The 25,922-nt window shown below is 37.6% G+C and overlaps 1 protein-coding gene across 1 annotated transcript in view; it reads right to left on the reverse strand.

Annotated features, from left to right (window-relative positions):
- LOC139709934 (poly [ADP-ribose] polymerase 1-like) overlaps positions 1-25,108 on the reverse strand; it is a 66,499-nt gene extending 41,391 nt beyond the window's left edge. Inside the window, 15 exon segments of the mRNA XM_071621890.1 lie at positions 3,646-3,723; positions 8,539-8,611; positions 10,765-10,910; positions 12,360-12,526; positions 13,266-13,370; positions 14,868-15,082; positions 16,763-16,879; positions 18,031-18,133; positions 19,367-19,570; positions 19,929-19,990; positions 19,992-20,063; positions 20,065-20,132; positions 21,280-21,309; positions 21,312-21,366; positions 24,761-25,108. Coding sequence (XP_071477991.1) covers positions 3,646-3,723; positions 8,539-8,611; positions 10,765-10,910; positions 12,360-12,526; positions 13,266-13,370; positions 14,868-15,082; positions 16,763-16,879; positions 18,031-18,133; positions 19,367-19,570; positions 19,929-19,990; positions 19,992-20,063; positions 20,065-20,132; positions 21,280-21,309; positions 21,312-21,366; positions 24,761-24,886 — 1,621 coding nt within the window. The 5' untranslated portion in view covers positions 24,887-25,108.
- Between the last annotated feature and the right edge of the window lie 814 nt (positions 25,109-25,922).

The raw sequence follows: 25,922 nt of genomic DNA on the forward strand, positions 1-25,922 counted from the left end.
AAAATGTCTCTTGTCAGTACTGTACCTTTACATAATGGGATAACTATGACAAATATCCTTTTATATTTTTCATTTCCTTTTTGATATTCAGATATTTTCTCATAGCTATATGAACATTTTCTTTTTTTCGTTTACAGTGCCAGACCATTATAAACATCTGAAACATGCAACACGCTTAAACTGATAGATTATAATTCATCCAGTCGAAGTGTAACCACCAAATTCTTATAAATCAGAAACTGGACGGGAAACTTACATCATGCAATGTATCGCCAATTAAAAATCAGCTTCTTCCGGCATCCGACAAGTGGAAGAATGGTCCTCATACAATATGTATGCGTGAAGTTGTGCAGGAATTTCACGCACTGATGCGCTTCCAGTGCGTGAAAGACAGCTCGGAATCTCTCACATGATGTAAGTTTCAAGTCCAGTTTCTGATTTATAAGAACTTGGATTCTACATGTTTACTTGATAACATAATAGCTTGACAAATTAAATCACATCAAGCTAATTCTGTTCAACATCACAACAATGAAAGTGGCCACACCTGCTTGCTTGCCTAGAGCAACAAGAACTCACATTTGGGTAAATAAAAATGAATGGGTACTGGCCTATTAAATGCACAGGATACTTGCCCACATGGGCTTTCGGGCGAAGGGCAAAAATATACTTTTATAATGCCCTGCAATGTATTATAAACATTAGCTTTAACCTTATAGCAACATACCAAATCTATCGAAAGAAATGATACAAAGGTTATTTTTTGTTGAATAAAAAATAAAGACAGAGAAAAGACCAGCTCAAATGATTTTCACAGAAAATTAACGCCTGGGTTTTAACTGGAGCTGTAGTCTTCCATGGGGCTATATAAACATTTTACCTGGCTTTGCCAATATCAGATAACAAATTACCACTGTTTGTTTCAATCATCCAGTTTTTAACTACTGTTGACTACAGCAATGAGTTAATTGATAAACCTGTCATTGATATGATAAACGAAGGAGGTACAGGGAGGTACTAGGCAAGCTTAGTACCTTCTTGGATAAACCAAATATAAATGTTCCTTTCACTTTCTTTGCTATTCTCATATCAAGACTATCTTGCATTAAAAAATAGAGCTCTCTATCAACATTTAAAGGACAAGTCCACCTTCGTATACATGTGGATTGAGCGAATGCAACAATAATAGTAGAACACATAAGTGAAAGTTTGGGGGAAATCGGACAATCCATTCAAAAGTTATGAATTTTTAAAGTATCTGCGCAGTCAATGCTGGAAGAGAAGACTACTGCAGTGTATGATGTCATATGCGTACAACGATATAAAGGAAATAAAAAGAGAATTTCACAAAACTTCACTTTTTGAATAAAGTGTACATTTCTTCAAATTGGTACTGACATATGTTAAGGGCAATATTATTCCCCCTGCCTTCTGAAAGAGAGAAGTCAAGTGTTCTTTTGTCATGCGAGAGAAGTGAAAATATGTTGAATTTTCTTTATTCTTTCTTTATATCGTTGTATACATGTGACATCACAAGCTATAGTAGTCTTCTCATCCAGCCTTGAGTGAGCGAGAAACTTCAAAAATTCATAACTTTTGAATGGATTGTCGGATTTTCCTCAAACTGTCACTGATGTATTCAACTAAGATTGCTGCATTTACTCAGCCCAAATGTCTATGAAGGTGAACTTGTCCTTTAATAAGGCAGTTTGTCAGAGAGTGTATGTCTGAATCTTTCTAAAGAATAGCAAAGATCATTTTTATTACACTTTAGGTAGTCCTAATTTTTTCCCCCACCTCAACAAAGAGTAATCAAATGTCTCATTATTAATGAGTTCAATGGCACATTGAGATGGTAGTGGTCCTGACTGGTTTATACGAGATCTAACTTAGCATGACCCTTAGCATCACTCTTTCCCCTAAAAACAGCATCTTCATGCCATTTAATACTGCAAGTAGCCTTCTACTTGCTTTGCATGTCTTACATCACAATCTGTGTTGCTTTGAGCACCTTCCAAATTACTACAGCATTTTTTAATGAACACACTTAACCAAGAAGATATACACAAATAAACTTGAACACCAAAAAGAACAGTCACTGACTACATTATACTGATGAGCTACTCCAGTTTAATCATGAGACATTTATGCAAAGGGCAGGATCTGAGGGTCAATTAAGTGTGAATATTAAGTGAATCTCTACTAAAAAACAGAGGAGCCGGCTTTGATTCATTCTTCAAAATTTAGCTAGCGTACAAGTCGAAAATTAATTCAAAGAGTAATGGGACTGAAAAGCAACCTGGGATGCGTTCAGCCTCAAATAAGTGAACCATGTCAGAGCACTACCATGCCAGAGTGATCCCGACACTACCATGGTGGTGGCACAGACTGGCACGGTTCGGGGAGCGTTCAGTCTCATTCTTTTGAAGTTTGCCACATGGGTACCTCCACGGTACACTTCACTCATTCACGTGAAGTTTTATTCACGCTTATTGAGCATTCATACAAAACGATGGAATACAGGAACATGCTATATGATATTCAACGAAATCACATCTGATATTTGTTCCTTTGCACTACCCTGCCCATAGAGAGAGAGGAGACCTCTGAACTACAGTACTAGTATATTAATTGCATTGCACAAGATATTGGACATGAATTAGCCAACATGCAAACAATGTTGATGGACAGAGATATTTGGTACTTTAAGGTATTGTGCACGCTTTCTCATATATGGCCAACTAGTGATAATTATAGTAGTATGTGATATTCCATTTACTTCTCCAACTACTCTTCATCTTAATCTGCATGATATGTGAATATTATGTCCATTAATATGCTTGAATAATACATGACATATTCCATCTATTAAGTGGATGGTACTCTTATGTACCTGCCTGTGAACAAGAATCTGTGTTTATCCATTGATAATTAAGCCAGATTGAAAATTTGGTGATGAATTATTCTACTTGTTTTGGTGTAAAATATTTTGATAGTTACTTCAATAATCCTCTTATTTTAGACAAAATGATTTGACACACAACTTGCAATAATTGTTTTGGTATTAAGCAGATGCATTTATCCTTCAGTCCTTTGCTTAACCTTTGCCAGTTTGATTATGTAAATAGTATACAAAATCTATGTGGCAAAGTTAGCCCTGGCACAGTTGTGTTCATTCAGACTTACTTCAACAATGAACATCATGTAATCTGCACATTACAGTGAATCACTAAGTGTCCCTAGTGCCTCCATAAACCGTTTGCTTTCCATTTACAGTTCAGATGCAAATTCTCCACCAATCCTACTTGTTCTTGTTTTTTTAATTCATACTGTATTTGTTCTGTCGTGACAAAAGTGTCCTCATAAATGAGCTACTGATAATGTCACTGTCTTCATGCCTAGATGTACCACATTTTGAGTTCAAATCCACCATACATGGCAAAGAAGGGAGCAATCAAAAGCTGAGGGATAAATGACCTGATGGCTTTAAGTCCTCTTGGCAGGGATATGCAACGAGGATGAGGTGCCTTGCCCACTGACACTATACTGCTGACTTGGAACCCGGGACCTCATGGTTGAAGGTCCTACAGGTCTGGTCCACTAAGCCACAACAGAAGAATGGGAAGAAGGAAGTGATGCACTTACCTGAATCTGAGTCAACGACCCCTCCTCCTTTCACCTGCATCTTGGAGCTCTTGGGCATGATGGCAGCAAACTTGTTCTCTGGGGACAAGAGGAGACAAATGAAGGATGATGGTGTCATTGCCATGGCAACTACTCATAATTACAATGTTTTGCCTAACCCTTTGTGTGCTTTGATTGCCACTAGGCACCAAAAAACTCCACAGTGTTGTATAAACTGTCCATAAAATCTATGCCAGAGAAAGGGCTAACTGTTACTTGACTGTCTGCTTCTCTCTGATACCAAGAACAGGAATAATTACGCAGTACCCGCTGCATGCTATGAGGAATAGAACCAACACTTGCTGTCGGTGGTCTGGTGGAGATGACGCCTGTTCGGACATCAGGAGGTCGTATGTTCGAATCCTGCTCGAGTATGTACACGCCCATGATTTCCTATCATGGCTACTACTAAAACAATGATCAATTCAGTGCTTATTTACTTCGATGTAGGGCAATTTGTCAATCAGTTGCAATGAAAACATCTTGACGGAAGAATTTCATAAGTTTGAAATATGTAAGAGATGTTCAAATTCTATGCTTTCAAATTTCAGATACCAGTCATATACCTGAGAACTATTCGAGTGATAAATGTGACTGCCAGCTACTTTTCCCAATGTGCAAATCAGCTAATACACTCTGTTAATTGAAAGAAGATTTTGATCTTTATGTTTAAAAGTGTGCCAAACAAATACTATTAATACTGTGTACAGAAATCTATGAAATTAATGAGAATATAACACAGGTTTTGGCTATTAAGACTCAAAACATTCAAGAAAAGAGTCATTCTACAAATTCAACTGCATGTATATATAAAAAAGGAAACAAGTATATACTCTTGGCTAATCAAAAAAATAATTCTTTCATTTGAATGAAGATCTTTTGTGTTATGACTTCATACTTCATTGGGCCAGTTGGGCAAAGCTCACAAGCTCCATTGCAGTAAACCTGTTTGTAAATCTTTTTAAATCTATTGAAAACACCTCTAGATAATGCAACATTTTACAATATTGGCCAGATATTCTTAAACACCATGTTTGAGAACGTCTGGTCAAGTAACAGATTCAAAACACTATGACTACTTATTTTAGTGATTTTAGTTATCATCAGGATTCAAACAATCACTTTACTGCCATTGGCTTCTTTCTGTCTCATAAACATACTAAAACTCATTTACCCTGCTATCACTCAATGGTATTTGCTTATGGGCTTGACTGATATTGCTACTGTGGAAGTATAGACTTTGTACTTGCAAACATTTGCACTCATGAAATGTAGCATTCAACTACACATCCAGAATGGCAACGAGTATCAGGCCAATGAGTCTAATTATTAATAAAAAATGTAAGGGTACCGAGCAGTATTTGGAAGGGCCAAATCATGAGAGAGATCTGAATTGGTAATTACTAGCAAACTATCTTTTGATAACTTTAAAGTAACCACAACCATCATATCAGTGAAAGTCAACCTGGCAACCTAATCCTTAGATACCAAAATATGCCAAATTATTGACATTTAAAAAAAAAAATCTTCAATATGATTTACATATCAACGGAGTAATTGTACAGCAAGGACATTGTCACCTTATCTAATTTAAAATTTTTACATATGATCGCATCGGATATCACTGGTTGGTAAAAATATCAGGAACTTAGAGATTTTACATCTGTCTTACTGATATTTGCATCTGATTGCAATGAAATTTCCCTGACCCCTTTATTTGACTATCCCCCTTTCACTGTATACAGTCAACTTAAACATGAAATAAAGTTTCCATAAAAATTAATCTAGTATCGGCTAGAACAGACAGAGATACATAGAAAAAGAAGATAAAATAGATGGCATCAAGATTAATTATGTAGATGAATATACAATGAACCTACATCATGTAAGTACATGGAAAGAGAAAGAGAACCTGGCTATTCAAAAGCAATGACGCATGCATGAAACTAGATTTAAACATTTCATCATATCTTTCAAGTAAGCCTGTGTTGGTAAAAGGGCCAAGGGGGGGGGGGGGGGGGGGGGATATGAATGTTGGGTGTTTCCTTTTTTCCCATTTGATATGTTTCAAAGGCTGAAATTATCACAATGTCAATTCTCACAAGTCATGAAACTTGTGCCTTCAAGATATTTGGGACAATTCCCTACCTTTTTAGCAATTTTCTTCCTTTTGATTTGGCAAAATGGGATATTTGTATCAAACTACAAAACTGAATTCACACGGAGAGTGTTAAAAAAGTTGGCAGAAGGGCATATCTCTAGATACACACCTATGTAAAATTGTAGTAATAATTGGGAGAGTGCTTGAAAATTAGGCAGAAGGATGTATCTTGAGATACCAGAAGGGTGTATCTATGGATAACCTTTTTGCCTAAATAATTACTTGGTACACTGCCAATACATTAATCTGGCAGAAGAGTGTGTCTGTAGATACGCCCTTCTGTCAAAAATAGAATGGGTTGCAGTACCTGTTAATATGACTAAGTGGATGCAAAGTGGTGTATATGAATATAACCAGTAATTCAACAAGATTTGGGAAAGTTTGAGACAAGGAAATTATCAGATAAAATTTGAAGCGTACAGAACATTCTAGAAGAAAACTGATGACCAACCTAAAGTTTAATGACTTCTACAGCCATGGAAAATATCAAACTTCAAGGCAAATTTTCTCGGCATTTTGATAATCATAGTAAGGCAGAGATAGCCCCTTTCCTGAAAACAAAGCCGCTCAATTCTATTGGTTTCCTTAAAGATGGATACACACACTGATAATTTCACACATACACACAAACACAAACAAACAAACATGAATGCTATGCACTGCAAACAAAGCTCTCTTCTTAATCAGTCAATTTCGTTGCTTTGTTTGTGCACTGTCCATTTGTAGAGAGGCAGCCAAGGTAATGTCCTTGGGGATTATCAGAGCTGCAAATAGCTAATTGCAAGGCTAATCATAACAGGAACTAGAAATGTTGCTAAGGCGACTGGTATGCTTCCGCCATAATGCATGATTCTCCAAATAGGTCTATAGTACATGTGGACAATGTGTGATTACATTTTCACAAAAGTGGCAAAATATTAAAATGACACGTTTGTCACAAATGTGTTGAATGTTCACCTTCCTTGACCTAGGTTTAATTGGATGAATAGGAGAGCATGTATTTGGGGATTTAAGGACTTTAACTTGACTTTGCCCATTCATAAGTTTATGCATTGAGTAATTTTCAAGGTATGGAGAAAAAGTGCAATTTCTGTATTGAAAAGTACATAGTTACCATTTTCATCTGGCCTTTGACCCTAAAATTCATAGGATAATCACTGTCAGGCAGAACATGCATGAATATGTAGAAAGTTTCAAGATAACTTGAGCCACTTCTGAGATATGGAGGAAAAAGTTAGTTCAGCACTTTCCCTTGATCTTTGACCTTTTGACCTTTGAGGCAAAAAAAAAAAAAACGAAAAAAAAAAAGTTTCCAGAGAATCTCTATTAGGTTATACATGCATACACCAAGTGTAAAAAATAAAATAATCCTGCTGGCATTGCATAAATATGAGGGAAATAGTAAAATGTTGAAGTGTTGCCCTTGACCTTTGACCCCTGACCTTTGACCTCATGAACCCTAAATTCTCTAGATAATCACTGCCAGTCAGTACATGTACATATATACTATGTTCCATGAAGATACCTGGAACAATTTCCAAGTTACGGAGAAAAAAAGTGAAGTTTTACTATTGTTACTTGACCTTTGACCTCATGACCCCAAACTTTCACCAGAGAATCTTAATTGGGTAATACATGTATACACTAAGTTTAAGCATTGCATAGATATGGAGGAAATAGTGAAATTTTACGTATTTGACCTTGACCTTTTGACCTTTGACCTTGAGCGTGTGCACCCAAAAGTTGATAGGCACAACTTCACCCCCTAATACACATACTTGCCAGGTTTCATTAGGATACCTCAAAAGGTTTTTTAGTTACGCTGTCCACAAAATTCATTACGGACGGAAGGACGGACGGACGGACGGATGGACAACCCGAAAACATAATGCCTCCGGCACCACTTCGTGGCAGAGGCACAAAACAGTATCTGGACAATAACCCAGAAATGCCAGTCTTGGTGAACAGCTGCAGAAACTACAATATAGTTTCAAGAAGAGAATGACATAATGTAAACTTGTATTCTCTCTGGATGAGACCATTACCAGGTGCTGTGGTAAATAAAGAATACTAGTAAACTATTTGAAGATTGGACAAGTGCAAACTTCTAATTATTGAAAACTGCTCAAGTTCCACACAGACATTTGTACTATTACCATCACTAGTAAACTGTATTTAGATGTTAAACCAGAACAATAGAACTGCCATGGTCATTCAACAGGAATGCCCCATTCTTACATGATCACTAATATTCTATCAAAGTACAGCCCCTGGTTACAGGCAATTAAAATTTTCTTTGATAATACCGTTTGACCACTAAGGATCGACCATTAATTCCCTCTTCATAATGGAAGCATCTCCAAATATGTTTCCATCCTTTTCACTAACAGATATTCTGGGTTTACAAAACATAACATCTTCTGTCAAGGAGTACACTTGAACACTCTAATTGAATGTTCAGATGTACAAATGTGCAAATATACAAAATAAGGTATGGTACACAAAATACATATCTCCTGTCTAGGAGTACCTACACACAAGTCATTTGCACCATATATTTATACCATATCATGTATCATATGGAAAAGGATGTGAGTTTTGCATAGATTTCTACTTAAGATTTACTTGCATGATTGAACATCAGCAAAAGGAGTTAGAGCTTGGCAAGATATTAAATGTATCACAAATCTTACCATCTTTTTCTCTTTGGATCTGTCCTGCGCTCTTAGTGGCCACAGGGGTGGTTGCAGTGATTCTGCTGGTTGGCTGGAAAAAGGCAAGACATTCAACACTGGTGATGAATTCCGAGTTAGGATATCATCTGATACTAACATCTCAGAAAGCATGCATAGGCTTGTTTTGGGATGGTCTTATCTTATCTTATATTTCGTATTGTAATATTCTGTGGGCAACGTCAAAGAGTTTGACAGATAATATCCTTTTGTTGCAAAAGAAAACTGTTCGCATATATACAGGGTCTGATTTCCTAGAACATGCAGACCCATTGTTCTTGAAATTGAAATGTTTAAAAGTAGATGATATACATTTCCTACAGACTGCCCTCTTCATGTTTCGTTCTAAGCAAGACCTATTACCTGTCTCTTTTTCGACAATGTTTCAACTTAACAGTGCAGTTCACTTGTATCCCACGAGACAAGCATCAGATATACATTTAGTGAACCCTGGTACTGCACTAGCCTATAAATCAGTCAGACATAGCGGTCCTGATGTCTGGAATGCGCTACCTCAGCATGTTCGTAATTTACAAAAAAATAGTTACTTTCAAAAGGTCGATCAAACATATTCTATTATCAGCTTCACGCTGAACTCCTGGATACTATCAACTATTAAACTTGCTGTGATCATATATTTCCCCTAAAATCGACATTTGAATGGGATTTATGAGAAATTTAATCAATTTAATCAGTACAACTTTAAACTTTTTCTTGCTCTCTCTTGTCAATGTCTGACAGGACAAATAGGCACCACACATGCATTTCTTCTTTCCCCCTCATGTTCCCATGCTCTCTTTGTAAATACCCCCCCCCCCCCCAACTCCTATCAAGTATCATTTAAACTATTTGCAATCATATAGATTGTGTGCACAGTAATGTAGCTCTCTTAATGGAATTGTATACTATCCTGTAACTGCTTCTTATCAATGTATACTTATTGTAAATATCCTGTCTTGGCTATATGAGATGTACTTGCATACATTTGTATGCATTCCTATTTTGTGAACATGCATGAAATCTTGAATAAATAAATAGATAAATAAATAAATAAATAAATAATCTCTTGAATTAAATCACAACAGAGAGTACAAAGGGATCAATTTTACATACCATGGATACACTCACTTTCTTGATTGCTTACCTGAATCTCTGGTTCAATACAAAACATGATTACATTGCTACTGGCAAATGGTTAAGAGAATTATGTCAGATCATCAGATGTGTTTGCTAATGAAGAAGCTGTTAACTGATTTTGTGTTTGCAGTACAAGGTATTGTATCTATCAAATGGTGTCAGCAACACAGTAACATGCACAGTCTTTACACATGATATGACCCATTGCCATTAGAAGCCATTAAATGTCTGAAATCTGAAAAAAAAATACTTGTATGATACTTGTTTGCATTTAAACAAAATGCAACAAGGTTCTGAAAACATCAAATGCAAGACTGCCATGTGTAAAAACCACAGTTACCACCACAGTTACCACACCAACAATAAATGTCACCACTTCAACTATCCCCTGAAGTTATAATAACTTTTATAGAATGGGTAGCAATAATCCTGCGATCTGATTGGTCGAGAGCTATGTGTTCATTTTTACTGGCCGCACGCTGAGTCACAGTGGTAAACATGTTATCGCGCACTTAGCAAGAGTACGCGTACTTGTAACAAAGGTTCGCGCACTAAAGCAAGCTTTCGTGCACTCAGCTTGGCCATGCATCCAGTAAAACTGATGCATTGCTGGCCATGCATCCAGTAAAAACGGTAAGCACGGGTATGCATGCCCGTTTACAGCAAGCCAAAAGGAAATGCATCCAGTAATTTTGTCATCGGGTGACACGATAGAAAAATGGGTTTTTGACAAGAAAATTACCCATTCTATAAATCAGATGATGCACATGTCTTTCGTGCGTCAGTCGGATATAAAGTGTGCATGCGGTAACTATGGAATTTAGCCTAAACCCACTCGGCTTCGCCTCGTGGGTTAAGCATTCCATAGTTACCTTATGCACACAATTCCGACTGACGCACTCAGACCTGTGCGTCATTTGTATACTAATACACCAACACTACCACTTTTGGCCTCTGCCTTCTTCTGGACCACCTCCAAAATCTCCACCTCCACTACTCCCACCACCACCACCACCACCACCACCACCACCACCACCACCACAAACTTACATCAGAGCCCCAGCTACAAATGCTGTACTGAGAGATCATCAGTGCTGCCCCACCCTTCTTGACTGCATCAAGGAAGTCCTCCGAGACCACATGCACATCATTAAACTTGGCCTCCCTCATCTTCTTGTTCATCTTCTTCACTTCAGCTGAACATGGATAACAAACACAAGCAGACAATTAACGATGGAGCTCAACTTTCATAGATTACTTCCATATCTCAGCACACCAAAATACATTGCAGACAGCAGCAACATAGTTCACAACTGGGACAAACTTTCAGGAAATATAGACGAATGTGCAGGGCAGAACCATTTGATATTATCGTAAATATCATTTGAAACAATTAAAGAGATAGCGACCTCGAAGATATGACGTTTATCAAACAAGGGATCATGATGTTTCCTACAATGTGAACTTGTAATGACATCTTAGTACCTGAAGAATGGGGTAGGTACAACGCTTGCAAGCGCACAAACACAAACAATCACACACACACACACACACACACACACACACACACACATACACATATACAGGGCGTATCAAAAAAAAGTTACACTTTTAAAAAAAATTGTCTAAATTCCATTTCAAAATATTTGGAAGATTTTGTCCTATTTATGGATGCCCAATAGTCTCATCTATCAAGTGCAATCAACAAAATAAATTTTTGTTCACGCTTGGCTGAATACTGACGCTCTTTGTCCAGAGTGTGAAAAATGACTTGCGCCAAATTGAAAGAAGATGGAAAATTCAGCAAGCAGTCCAAGTAATTGTTCTCATTCAAACAAATTGCTCTTTGGCTCACAGTTTTGATTATGTTATGATCGTTTAGGAATTTTCTGGCGATTTTCTGTCACGTTTTAAATGATTCCATTGTGTTATGGAAGGTTGATTAACAATATCATGATCTTTCACGCACAATTATCATAAATCATGCACAGACATATCGCAACCCACATGCTAGTCACTCAGTCAAGAAGAAAAGTACAAAATTAATGCATCCTCAGATCATTCAATCAATACAATCAATCATTCAATCGATCAAGCTGACAAAAAAATCTCAGACTATCATAACATAATCAAAGCTTTAAGCAAAAGAGCAATTTGTTTGAATGGGAGCACTTATTTGGACTGCTGGCTGAATTTTCAATCTTCTTTCAAGTTGGCGCAAGTCATTTTTGACACTCTGGACAAAGAGCGTCAGTGTTCAGCCAAGCGTGAACAAAAATTTGTTTTGTTGATTACACTTGATAGATAAGACTATTGGGCATCCATAAATATGAAAATATCTTCCAAATATTTTGAAATGTAGTTTAGACAATTTTTTCAAAAGTGTAACATTTTTTTTTTGGATACGCCCAGTAGAGGAAAGTGATTTACAGGGATGCCACCTTTGTAAAACAGCATTGCAGTGTTCTGAAAGCTCAAAGAGCAAATTTTGGCGGAAAAACAGTATTTTTACCTTTCCTGCAATAGACACGTGTAATAATACAATTGGTAAAACAGTATTTTACATAAAACCTTCAGTATTTCTTTGCAAAAAAAAACCAGTACAAAATATTGTAAAAAGTAACAGTTGGCATCTGTGGATTTACCCTTGGTGCTGATGACACAGGCGGTCTGTGGAGTGACGGTACCAGACACTTCTCCCCCAAGCTCCTGGACCCTGGCCCTCACCTCCGTGTTGGTCTGGCTCAGTTTGCCGTGGAGGACAATGGTGCAGTTGTGAAGAGGCAGCTCATCTTTCTTCTTGGCGGACTTTCTGCATTGGGATGGGGTGGGGGGGGGGGAGGAGGTTCAGGGGGTACACTTGGTTATTCCAATTCAATTAATCATACTACAGTCCACTTGTAAAACTCACTAATGCCATTTAAGTTTTAGTGGGTAAACTTGGTAATAATTTAAATTCTATGAATAAGACATTCACATCTAACCCCCCCCCCCCATGAATGCCAAAGGCATGTCAATCATGTGCATACACATTAGTGATTTGAGACAGCACTTCTGGAAGAAGAAATAAAATGTTTGTTTGTTTGTTTGTTTGTTTGTTTGTTTTTTCTAATGAAACAACACATTTCTATTAAGTATCACCATCTCTATGGAAACTTGTAAGAAACTGTAGTTGGCTGAAATGGCCAACTACCCAATAAGTGGTTATAAAAATGTCATAATTGAACAGGCAAACAATATGTAAGAAGAGAAAGAAAAGATTCTAACATAAAAATGAAGGTATTTATCAATACGAAAACAGTAGCTGGCAAAAGTCTGGGCTAATGGAAGAAGCATTCAAAAGTTTGACATCATCAACAACTTGTATTCTATTTTGAGCAAGATGCTGCTGATAGAAGTGCATTAAAGCAGCCGAAAGTAATGAGACATACATGAAAATGATTATGATAATGATACGTGTCAAGACGATGAAGTGTAACTAAATATGACAGAGTCATGTTCACGAAATATCTCTGTAGTTATTGTTATTGTTCCTTTTCTATTTGACTAACCGTTTGCCCTCTCCAGCAGCCTCCAAACTTGCTGATGTTGATGGCTCCTCATCTTCTGGAAAGAGCCTCTTGCCCTTGTTGTAAGGCTTGAACTTGAAACTTTCTCTAAAAACAGACAAGTACCACAAGAAGTTATTGAAAAAAAATGAGAGAAAAGATAAAGAAAACTGCATTTTTTTTACATCCTAAGCACAACACAGGAAAGATCAGAAGTACAAAGATATGGCAAACTTTTGCATTAGGTCTGCACCTGGGGTGCCTTAGTATATATGGCATGGATTTTGTCAGACATCTGTCACATATTAAGATTGATTTGATGACAATTTATGGATGGTTTTGAATAATCTACATGATTTTCATTGTGACAAAGACGTACAATCATAAATTCATGAACTGAATATTCTTCATTCATGACTTTGAGCATTAACTGATTGAAACACATTTAAAGCACAACCAAATTACCATCAGTGACAAAATATGATAGAATGATAAAACAGTTGGGCACAATCATTTTCACCGCATTTGCTTTAATATGGCATCAGAAGTTCAAACAAGAACTAAGTCTATCCCATCTCCTAGTGGTATTGTAAATGTGTAACTCATAGTGTAGTTGAATCTTGACTAATCTCCAGATAACAGACCAAACTCTTCTGTTTTTGCACAGCACCTATTGAAATTCTACTACTTTAATTGGAGTTTGGTTGATAAATGACCATAAAGCAAAAACAAACAAGAAATATTGCTATGGTGCCTAGTATGCCTCTGTCATGCAGCGTTGTTCTCCAAATAGGTTCATAGTACATCTTGACATTGTAAAATGACAGTTTCTCATGATTAGCAAAAAATTGGGATGACATGTTTGGAAGTTTTGCTCAACCACAAACGTGTTGAGTTTTTCCATTCCTTGAATAAGGTTTCACTTGGATGGCTAAATTGTTTCAGAGATCCTTGCCCTTTGACCCTATGCAAACAATTTTCTTCAAATAACTGGTTAAGTACTATCCAATTTTCACAGAAATATGGTGAGCTATTTAAAAAATGTAGGAAAGTGAAATGTTAACATTTTCACTTGACCTTTGACCCCACCGCCCAAGTATTTCCCTATGGAATCATTGTGCAGTGATGCATGTATATATCTAGTTAATTAAGTAAGTGCATATATTTAGTACCATAAATCTCGAAGGTATGGAGAAAATAGTATAATTTCAGTATTAAATAGTACAACTTTAGCAGTCCAACCTGACCTTTGGCTTCTTTACCCCCCCCCCCCCCCCCACCCCTCCCAAATTCCCAAGAGACTCATTGTTAGGAACTAAGTTTCATGATGATACATTGGCCCATTTTCAAAGTTATGGATGGAAAAAAAATGAATTTTAGCATTTTTCACTTGACTTTAGACCTTTGACAACTTGGCACAAAGCATTGACTAGAGAATTTGCAGAGATGTGGGGGAAATTGTGAAATTTTATGAATTTGACCTTCAGCACATATGCCAAGTTTCATATGCCAAGTTAGGCCATCCACAAAATTGATTATGGACAACCAAAACCTTAATGCCTCCTGCGACACTTCGTGATAAAGACATAAAAAATAAAAACTCACAAGAATTTACTGCTTTCTTTAAGGTACTCTGGAATCTCCCACTTGGCTTTCCTGGGTACATCCTTGCTCCGAAACTGGCATTTGGTCCAGGATGAGATGTTCCCTGTGCAGCGGTATCCCAGGCCAGACCCACTCAGGACTATCTGACCATTGGAGCACTCCTTGCATGGTTCCAAGATCCCGAACATCATCCCATCTGCAACACTGTTGAGGAGCTAAGCAAGACCAACAGACATTAAACACAAATAAATATGACACTTCCATAAGAGTCTAACAGTCTGTACAAAAACAAAAACTCAATCTTTTTTTGGCTATCAGTTGATACGAGACATGGCTTCTGAATTTTTTACCCAAGATTTTGGACAATCAACTCAAAGATCTGACAGCTTATCTTATGAATGGAGATATTGGAAGAGAAGGGGTACCTTCAGAATGAGAGAAATGGGAGAGAGCAGCTCCCTTTGACTTACTAGCACAATGCTATAGAGTACAAAAGTGTGATGTCATAGCCATTCATCGCCATGGAAACTGGTTCTAAACAACCTCACCTGGCCCAGTCTGTGAACACTATTGTTGCTAACCATACTTGTACTGTCAAACCTGTCTCAGCAACCAAGTGTCTATAGCAGCCACATGCTGTATACGACCACTAAAAGTCATTCCCTCTGAGAGAAAAGTATGTTAAAGAACTTGTCTATAGCGGCCACCTGTCTATAATGGCCACTATTTTTCATGTCCCTTGGGTGGCTGCTATATACAGGTTTGACTGCACTTGGTTCCATTTAACAAAATATTGTGACATTATCACTTTGGAACTCTATATGAATTGCACCTCTTTTCTTGCAAGAACATTCTGAATTTCATATCAAAGCTGTAGAAAATACAAAGATACTGACATTGAAGGATGTTACAACACCATTGATCAACACCGCAGACATACTATTACACTGTTTATGTTATCATTTACGTGGCCTAACATGCTGCGTGCATGTTCTTTTTAAGGCAAATTCACTTGACGTCACGTTTCATCTTGGAAAGTTATGAGCAGCAGCTGAAAGGAAAATCCAGCTTGGAACCTTGGACTTTGTCAATTCATTCCTGTTTACGATTAACTACAGTGTCTTTCACATTTACAGTAGATGCAGTTTATCACAGAATGCAATAACTGTCTGAACGAATGGTTAATTCAGGACTCAATTCCCATAGATGATTCCAAAAAGAAAGTCCAGACTCACCTATATGAAGATAATATTGTAAGTTATATATGCAATGCATGAATTATTTAAACATGCAATTGACTTTAAACTGTTTGACTCTCTTGCTTATTGTCAATGTTGATTCAGCGTTAATTTCTTAATATATTTTGAACCGTAAAGTACTTTGATACATTTTCTTTTTTTTTTGTAACAGATGCTACATAAATTCTTCATATTATCATTACCATTATTAACTATTTCCTTCTATTCATATCAATATGGCTAAACGAATGGCAGGAGCATTAAAAACCTCCTCCTAGTAATGGTATAGCAGCGCACACATTTGTAGTACTTTCTTTAGAGCATAAAGAGAGCTAAATCTGAGGGACAGCTTGCAAATAAACATCACTGTTCACATCGTATTGTGATATCAAAAGTTTATTCAGTGAGTGTACACAATTTGTAATGATAGCATATTGAGACTCAGAGATATTTTTAAAATGCCTGAGTTTCACTGAATCCTGATCTGAGTTTTATCAGAGAGAAACAACAAGATTCCATTTTGATTTTGCCTGGACAAAACAATCTCATTCAAATTCACCATATTTGAGGTTTCAATTGGGAAAAATTAGGGAAACTAACACAAAATTATAAATTAAAAATTTGTAGAGCTCCCAAGCTCACAAACCAAATACTCACATTACTCTCTCCTGTTGGTGGTGTAATGCCATTTGCTTCCAGAATTTCTTTCAGTCCGCTGTTATTCACTTGGCGATAAAGCTGATCTCTGATCTCCCACAATTTATCCATCTGAGCCTGATGTTCGCAAAAACAACCCAAAGAAAAGTGATTAACATTATGTGTTTTCTGCTACAAGCTAAAAGGCAACGCTTCACATTGGCACTAGTCCGACGGTCCCTAACCAGTGAAAATCACTGTCTGACCAGTAACTTTTGCAGGAATGGACCAGTAAAAAATGGGAAAACGGGGTACCTACTGGTTTGACAGACAGGTAGAACCAGTAGAAAAAATGGGTAAGTGTGCAGCCCTGTAAAGGCATTTCAACCAGAAGAAATTCCACTGAAAAGTTACACTGAATGATATCCATAGTGCTTTAATGTCAAGTTGACATACAATTTTACATCAAGGAATATGTTACAAAAGCACTATTGAAAAAAAGGTTTGTTAGTCTAATTTTCAGTGAGTGATAACATACTGCTCCAAGGGATGTAAATGTTGACTGTCATATGCAATAACTTTATCATCATTTTAATCCAAGAACTTTTCAGATGGCTGAAATGCTTGGCACACACCTATGTGAGTCTCTGCAAATATTAACTTTGTAAAAGCTCAAAAGTAAGGATATGGTTGCAGAAATAAAACACCACTTCACAAGACAATGCCTTCCTTTTGATGAAACAGTTCATGATGCGAATTCTATGATTTTACTGCGGGTCATGCCAACCAGCAGACATCTCAAAAATTCACAACTACAAGAGCAAACTATAAACTGTATACCGAACAAGTACCAACATGAAAATGGATGTGTGGGTCTAGAAAATGCAAGTGCACTGACTGTTCACTAATAAAAAAACTCTTTTGCCTACCGAGTTCGCAACTTTTGACATCATAACATGGATTTATGTCTTTGCTCTGCTTACCTACATATACTCACAGAATGAATATGCAGATGTAGAATTACAACGGCACAGTTGCCACATTTTGTTTGCTTGTTTTCTTCCTTAGCACAGTAGTTCCTCGGTAACATTTCAGCACTTTGAGTTTTATAGTCCTTTTTTAATTTCCGAGGGGCAGTGGGGTAAAAAAGCTATAGGTCAGTAAGTCCTTAAACTAATGGCCGTGTGTTTAATGAGCTCTCTTACAAGAAGAGACCCGAGGATGTGATCCAATAAAAGTCAAGTTGTGTATACCAGATGCTTGATAGAAAACTTGCGAGCTGGACTGACCTTAAGGTCTTTCTCCAGTTTGCTGAGCTTGGGCGCTGCCTTCTTAGCAGGTGGACCCCCCTTTGCCACCTTCTTAGAGCTCTTTGCTTGAGGAATGACATCCCTGCACAGGAAAAGAGTACACTCTGGTAAGAGCTCTGTGTTGGAATGATTGAGAGCTAGATAGAGAAATTCTGTGTCTGACACTCCCTGGTCATTATTCACAAGTGGATGTACAGTATGTCCCCCCCCCAAAAAAAAAAATTACAATCAGATTTTCGCATTGATAACACCCAAAATGATTAAACTGTCTAAATGCTACTTCGGAGTCAATATAACATCTTAGCTCTATTTTGCAGAAAACCCCATTCAATTTGGTAAGCGGTCACAGAGAAATGTGAATTGTTGGAAAGCATGTCATGAGTCTGATTCTTCCAAGTTTAGCACTTCAATGCTTTTGTGTGTGAATACAATAGACAGAACTTGGAGGGAAGAGATTCTTGACATCCTCTACAAAATTCCTCATTTCTCTTTGACTACTGAAACAAATCGAATGGGGTTTTCTGTAAGATGTGGGCAATGAGTTGAAGTTTCATACCCTGAATTTGTATTTGGATTGATTCACTATTTTTAAAGATATCATTGCGGAGGATCCCGTTGTAATTTTCTGGGGGACATACGGTAGAGCTTGTTCATTTGAACAGTCTTGATTATAAGTTTTATTTCATTCAACGGTTTTGCTCTGCAGGATAAACAAATAATAAAACAGTAATCTTGTATCATATTATCTTTTTTTTTCCAAATGAAATGTCACTCTCATTTCACAGAGACTTTATTTAGGGGAAAAATATGTCTAGAAATCATAAAATGGGGAAGTATGAAAAAATTTGTCCTTTTACCTAAATGTTATAGATAATACAAACTTCTGCTATTTGCAAAATTGATGACACAAACTTGATCATGGTTCCCTACTATTTTGTTCTTGATTGACTTTTGGCAATGGATAAAATTCATCCATGTAGTACCCAGTAACTTTTTTTTTTTTTTGGGGGGGGGGGGGGGAGTTGTAAGCTAGCTAGATGGAACAGCATCTTTCACACATTCTGACAATCTTGAAAATATTTCTGGCAACAAAATTTACTCTCAAGCACCTATTCCATATATAGTACTGCAAACATGGAATTAGTCACAGCTTGGAAAGTAATGGAAAATGTTTGCAGTTCACTGCAAAAAAAAAAAATCTTGAAAATAATAACACATAACACACATTATTTTTTCTATCGAGAGACACCCTGAAAATTGGCCAAGCATGAATTTTTCTGAGTGGAAAAGCTGTCACTTTGACAGTGTTTCTCACCCAAACTTTGTCTGCAGGGTCTTCTTGTCTCCAGCAGTGAGGCAATTGAACCCGGAGAGCATCTTGGCAGTGCCACTGGGAGGCCATCCAGGGAGGACATCCTCATCACCCTGTGAGTCAATGAAGCAGTCCACATGATGCCAGCGGGCAACCAGACCATAGGACTCCTCCTCCTGCTCCTCCATGAAAGCAATTCTCATCTCTCTCTGTAAAACACAAACAATTAAAACATAATAATCAGATATTTAATTCATCATTTTTAGGTGTTTTTCTTAATACAAAATTATACTTTCTCTATCAATTAGATTTTGAAATAAAAGTGAAGGATGCCATATAAACACAAAGACAACCCCAATCTGAGTCTGGACAATTTTTAGTTGCAGCATCACATTTTCGGCAATCATTTACAGATGCCTATTTTTTTTAAAGTCAAATGAGAACAGACCAGCTGATTATATCAGTATGAGATATCTTGACTCAGTTCACTACAACAAAAGACCTTCATAATCATGTATGGAAAAGAATCACTGAGGGGTAAAGAGACGCACGTCAGCAATATTACTCCCGAGATGCGACACCACTGCTGCGACCGGACCTGGCATACTCGACACAGAACCTGTCGAGGATCCGGTCGGGATCGCCCCGTCTCGGCATCATCCGTCTGGGCGTCGGGGTCTGCGCTCTTCGCCTGGCTTGCTGGACGTCTTTCCTGCCATGGAGTCCTTAATCCTCTGCTGGTCGTCCCACCGCAGGCTAGCAAACCCACCTGTAGAGAACACCAAACATCAACTGTATCATTTGGGAGAGCTCTGACCGTTGCCATGGCAGAAATCCCATGAATGTCACGAATGTAATCATATCACAACAATGAAGATTATTTACTAAAAGGAAAGACAAAAACAAAAACAAATCTGGTAACTTGTCCCTAAGCCCAAATCCAAGCTCTCTGAAAATCTGACGAAAATTTTCTCAGTCAAACAATTTTCTCACAAAAATGGTAACATCAGACAGAGATGAGGTAAACCAAAGATGAAAATGAAAAGCATACCTTTGCAAAAGAGGTAAGTAATGCAGAATTACAAAGGAGCATGAATTCAAATCAGATTTTAAGAGATTTGCATAGATTCCTACATGCCATTACAAACAACAATTTATTGACATGCTTCATACTCTGTAATTAATTAAAATATGATATTTGGGTTGAAACTTCTTCTACTTTCAAATGCAACTTTTAGGTAAATCATTTTGTACAGCTAATCCAAACATGAGTCAATTGGCGGAAACATGGCAAGTGTTGTTGTTTTTTTTTTCTTTTGCAGTTCTTTAGGACTATAAAATTACTTTTCAGAATATAATACTTCTGTCCAAAACAAAGTTTCCAAGGTATTCTGTTGAGCCCTAATGCTCACTAAAGGGAAAACTCACTAAAGAGAGAGCACAACAGAAGAAATCTTGCAACAATTTTAACATTTGAATTATATATACTGATGTTTAAGGAAAATGAATTAACTAATGGACAATACATTTTGACTTAATTTTTGAAATAGCCATTGCAGTTGATATCTGACTAACCTATATTTATGCACTGGAAATATTTGATCGACTGGGAATGAAAATATATATATATATATATTATATATATATATATATATACTTGATGGTAATACTTGAGAATTACACTCACCTGCCAATTTTTACTACAGTATTTGTATTCAAAATAATTCATCAATGGGGTACATTTTCCAATAATCAAACTTACTATTGGACATTATAGACACTGTAGTGTTATATGTGTAAAGCTAATGTGCACATTGCTGAAATGAGAAACAAAACAAAATGCAAAATATCCATTTTCTCTATTTCATGAGCATAAGCAGGCAACCAATTCTACTGTACACAAAGATTTATATTACCAATGTCATGCTGGCTTGTTGGCTTATTTTCTTGAAGAAACAGTTGTAGTGGAACCAATTGGGTATCTTCCCATCAAATACCGGAGACTGTATTAAAAAAAAACAACAACAAGTATTTCAACATAATTATCGATGACTTCGGCTTCTGATGGTGGGAACTCATTTATGTTCTGACTCCTCATATAAAGACATATCCACAAACTTTGCAGCAGTACCAGGAGTAATATATCACGAAGTGATATATTAGTACGAGGAGTAATCACATATATACTTTTTGTAAATTGCCTGACCTTGCTGTGGTTTTTGTCACAAATCTATCATTAAAATGATATTTTGGCCTGTGTGTTAGATATTCACCACATTCACTGGGGCAGGGCATACTTGCGCGGCATGAAACCAATGTCAACTGAAGCTGGCAACCATATTAGCATGGTTGGTAATTCAGTTCATGTATGGTGGCCTTTTCCCCCTCAGCATCGTCTTTGTTTTCTGTTCTATTATTTCCCCTGCAGCACCACTCTCTTATCCTTTCTATTGATACAGTCCTGATTTTTTTTTTAATCTTTACTGTTTGCTAACTGACTGTGATCACACAAGTCCAAAGGGCATATTTGTGCATGTGTAATTGTCTGTATTCAAATCATATTTGGGTATGTGTGTAAAGACAGAACAACTGATAGAAGAAGGCAATCCACAACTGGATGGTGATTGAAGTGGATTGTCACATTAAAGCTACCATATTAGAATCAGATGTCACTCCCAGCATATGAACTGTCGCTTGCTTCAGTTGCTATCCACTGGTTGCATACAATGTGATACTGTATCACCAGCTGAGAGGCAGGCAGTGTGAAAAGAACACAGAACACTAAACAAATTGGTGAGAAAAAGTTACAAGAGCAGAGGGACCATGTACTTCCATAAATGACTAAGTACTAGTAATATGACTTAAAAATACAACACTTTTCATTCCAACACTACATTTCCCTAATATGACATCTACAATACATCTGTCTTTTATCATCAGCATTCATGCAGCAATTCCTGATATTTTTGCAGAATTTAATCTTAATATCATGTAATCAGTTAAAAAATAAACAAATAAATAAATAAATAAACAATTTAAAAAAGAAGAGATAATTGAGTAAGTCTTTTCATGGGTTTCCAATATACAGTAGTATCATTTCCTTAGCTGTATCACTGTCATAATTCATTGAATGAATGCAACATCTCATGACGGTGTCAAGGTGGGGTTTGGGAGCAGGATGGAAAGAGGATATTTCATATCTTAATAAAAAATCTTTTTGGCTAAATAAGGGAGCTGCACTTAGAAATACAGAAGTATGCAGTCATAATCAATGACATCAGAAGATCACAAAGGTGTTTCTTTTTTTCTTTTTCTTTTTTAAAAAGGTTATTCAGTGATGAATTGACCACTTTAAAAATAGAAATCACTGAATGTAATACTGCATTGAAGGATTACACATTGTACACCACATCCCAAAGGGACATCTTGGTCACAACACTGAAATTCTTCGTCATTTGCTATAGATGTGAAGAGCTAGGTCAAGTACATCATTCTTTGCTTCTTAAAAAATTTGGGACAGCATTCACTTCCTGTGTCTCAGACTATCCTGCCATAGACAGCTGTTGAGGATTAGGTTTGCAGGGGAGAAAATACAGAAAGATGGAGAACTAGTTCAGTTACAAATAAATTACGTAATAAAGTGAGGTTTCCATCAGAGGACTGTGGCAGTCTCTGTATTGATATAGCCAATAGATGAAGTTGGGCATTCATGTATACTCTCATATCCAAGGAAGATATCTCAAATTCCAATGATCTAAATTGCACCAAAATCTCAGGATATAAGTATTACCATATTTCCTACCACTCACGTAACATTCGAACCAAATTGGTCATTGGGAAGCGTTGATATCGACGTCTACAGTTATACTTTCAAATCATTGCCCAAAACAACTTGCTTTTTGTGAGATATCACGGCCTATGCTGCCTGCACAACCTGAAACTGAAGTTAGCCGTCTAATATGTGACAACTCTTTCAAGTAACCACGAGCAAGAAAAATAAGATAAGAAAATCAAGGCAAAATGGCTCATGACAAGTTGAATCAATTCATATGAGAAATGCACTTTCCTAGATTCCACAGAATCAGTCTGTCTCTGCATGTCTCTTTTTCTGTCTGTATGTGCATGATCATCACACACAGACAAAAAGAGACAGACACACACACATATGTACTGTATAAACTGTTATTTTTGCAAAGGTTTAATTTTTGCGAATTTCGCGAATCACAGTTGGATCGCGAATTTAACGACACGCAAAATTGTCTCCATGCGCTTTGTTAATAGAGCATTAACATAAGCATCAGCGTGAGTCCTGTTCACATAATACTAGACAGCTAGCTTCAGTTTCAGATTGTGCAAGCAGCATCACTTGTGAAGATTGATTTTGTTTTGAGCGACGACATTAATAAAGTCAATGTCGATATCAATGTTTCCCAGTAACTAACCTGTGGTTGAAATTCATGTACCGGTAAGTGATACGGAAAAACATAAGACCTTTCGAGTATATCCTGTGATATTGTGCAACTTGGTTCACTGGAATCGAGATATCTACATGTATGGACGTTATCGCTCTCCTCCCGGGATCCGTGAAGCCAGACGCAGTCTCTGCGGAACATATCCCAGACGACCAGATACAGACCAATCTTTGGTCAAATCAACTCTGAGTGCGGAAGTCGACTGACAGTCATCATCATGCGAGAGATAATAATAACATGACAAATCTGATGCCAGTCAGATTTGAACAACTGTACACTGATCTCAGCTGCTGTTACTCTAGCCCGACCAGACGCCATGCTTTGCACGGCGTCTCGTGCGCCTGTCGCAATACTTGTGTACAGCGACAGCTCGACAGGGCTGTGCATTACTGCAGTGTTAATACTTGTGCAAGTTGAGTCGTGGTACTACAAATTTGCCTACAGTACGAGTCATACAGCTTCATTTATTTCAATACAAGGTTCTCCATCAATACTTTTCATGGTCATGGTATGATCTATGGAGTTAAAAGAGATGATGGGATGGGTATCGAAATACACAGGTGCAATAAATGACCATCGGCATTCATTCATTGCGAAACATGTGATGTGATATGTGTAATATTGTTATTATATTACTAGGATGGATGGAGGATGAGCCGCAAAGTGTATAATTGCTTGACCGAAAGATCGGTCTGTATCTGTCCGTCGGGGAATGTTCCGCGGAGACTATGTCTGGCTTCACGGATCCCCTCCGTATACGGAGGACAGCGTTAATGGCAAAATATAAAAGAGTCCTCCGGACAGACGGATCTTTCTGTCTACATTATTGCTTACTACACCTGTAAACTTTACTTTCAACAACTCAACACTGATGTCGTTACAATGGTGCAGTGTGGGCACAGATTATGTAATTTACAGTACTCACCTGGACCATTTTAGCCAGTCTCAGACTGTCCTTGGAGATCGAACTCCGACATAGCTTGCATGACGAACGATTACTTTTAGCATACTCAGCCCGAAAGGGTCGATCTCTCTTTTCGTCATCTGCCATTGCTTTCTTGTCTTTGTGAGAATCAACAGCTTGGCTGATCGCACAATTCGCTGGTTTGGTAGGCACTCACTTGACTCGGTTGGTTACTTCGTAAAGTTGTGCAATGTGTCAGTCAGTCAGTCGTGCCCTACAAATAGCTGGCACAAATCGCTGCATGCGGCTACCGGCTTACTACTCAACTGCTACCGGTCTTCGCCCCGCTGCCGTCCTCTGATCCCGTTGGCCGTGCACCCTATGCAACACGTTGTGGACAGACTCAACATAAGCACACTTCATAACATGCCCGTACAAGAAGCCGATGGGATTGCCCAATAGCGCGTCCTCTACGGATAGGTGGGGTGAATGGAAGCCAAAGAGATTTTTGTCAAAGCAAAAACGTGCCCCAACAGGCACCAGAAACCGAGAGCTGTCGTCATTATCAAATGAGCAGCTGAACCTATCTATGCGTGATGATACAAACGTGTCTGGAAAAAAAACCCCGTAATGACAGATTTTGTTTTTCTTCCTTTCATCATCAAATACCGTAGAAAGTACACATTTATCGTATAAATATAATGATAAGGTGGACATTTCCCTGTAGGTCCTAAATGCACGGGGTTAAATGCCATTTCAAGAGTCTTGCGAAAATTACACGATAACAATTCAGGAGAAACACTATATCTTTGTCATCAGTCATCTTACTTAACCAGGGGCGGATCCAGGGAGGACCGCAACCGGCGCACGCCCCCCCCCCCTTTATTTTTTGTTGAAACAAAAGAAATAAAAAGAAAAAAAATGGGGGAGGGGTGCGTGCGCCCCCCCCCTTTAGTTTTGTAAACGCGCCCCCTCTTTACGGAATTCCTGGATCCGCCCCTGCTTAACCTACCGTTTGTTTAGGTCAATTGGTTTTCAGTCTCTGACAAAACAATGTTCTTAGGCCCTATTACTAGACATGCAATCCTATTTACGTCCATATACGTAAAAACACGTACAAACAAACAAAACAAATACGATATTTGAGATTGCATTCAGTTCGACATCCGCGAATTATAAAGCC

Source organism: Diadema antillarum, unplaced genomic scaffold (assembly GCF_040938485.1).
Source record: "Diadema antillarum isolate AM-2024a unplaced genomic scaffold, OU_Dant_1.0 seq00001481_RagTag, whole genome shotgun sequence".
Classification (NCBI taxonomy): Eukaryota; Metazoa; Echinodermata; class Echinoidea; order Diadematoida; family Diadematidae; genus Diadema; species Diadema antillarum.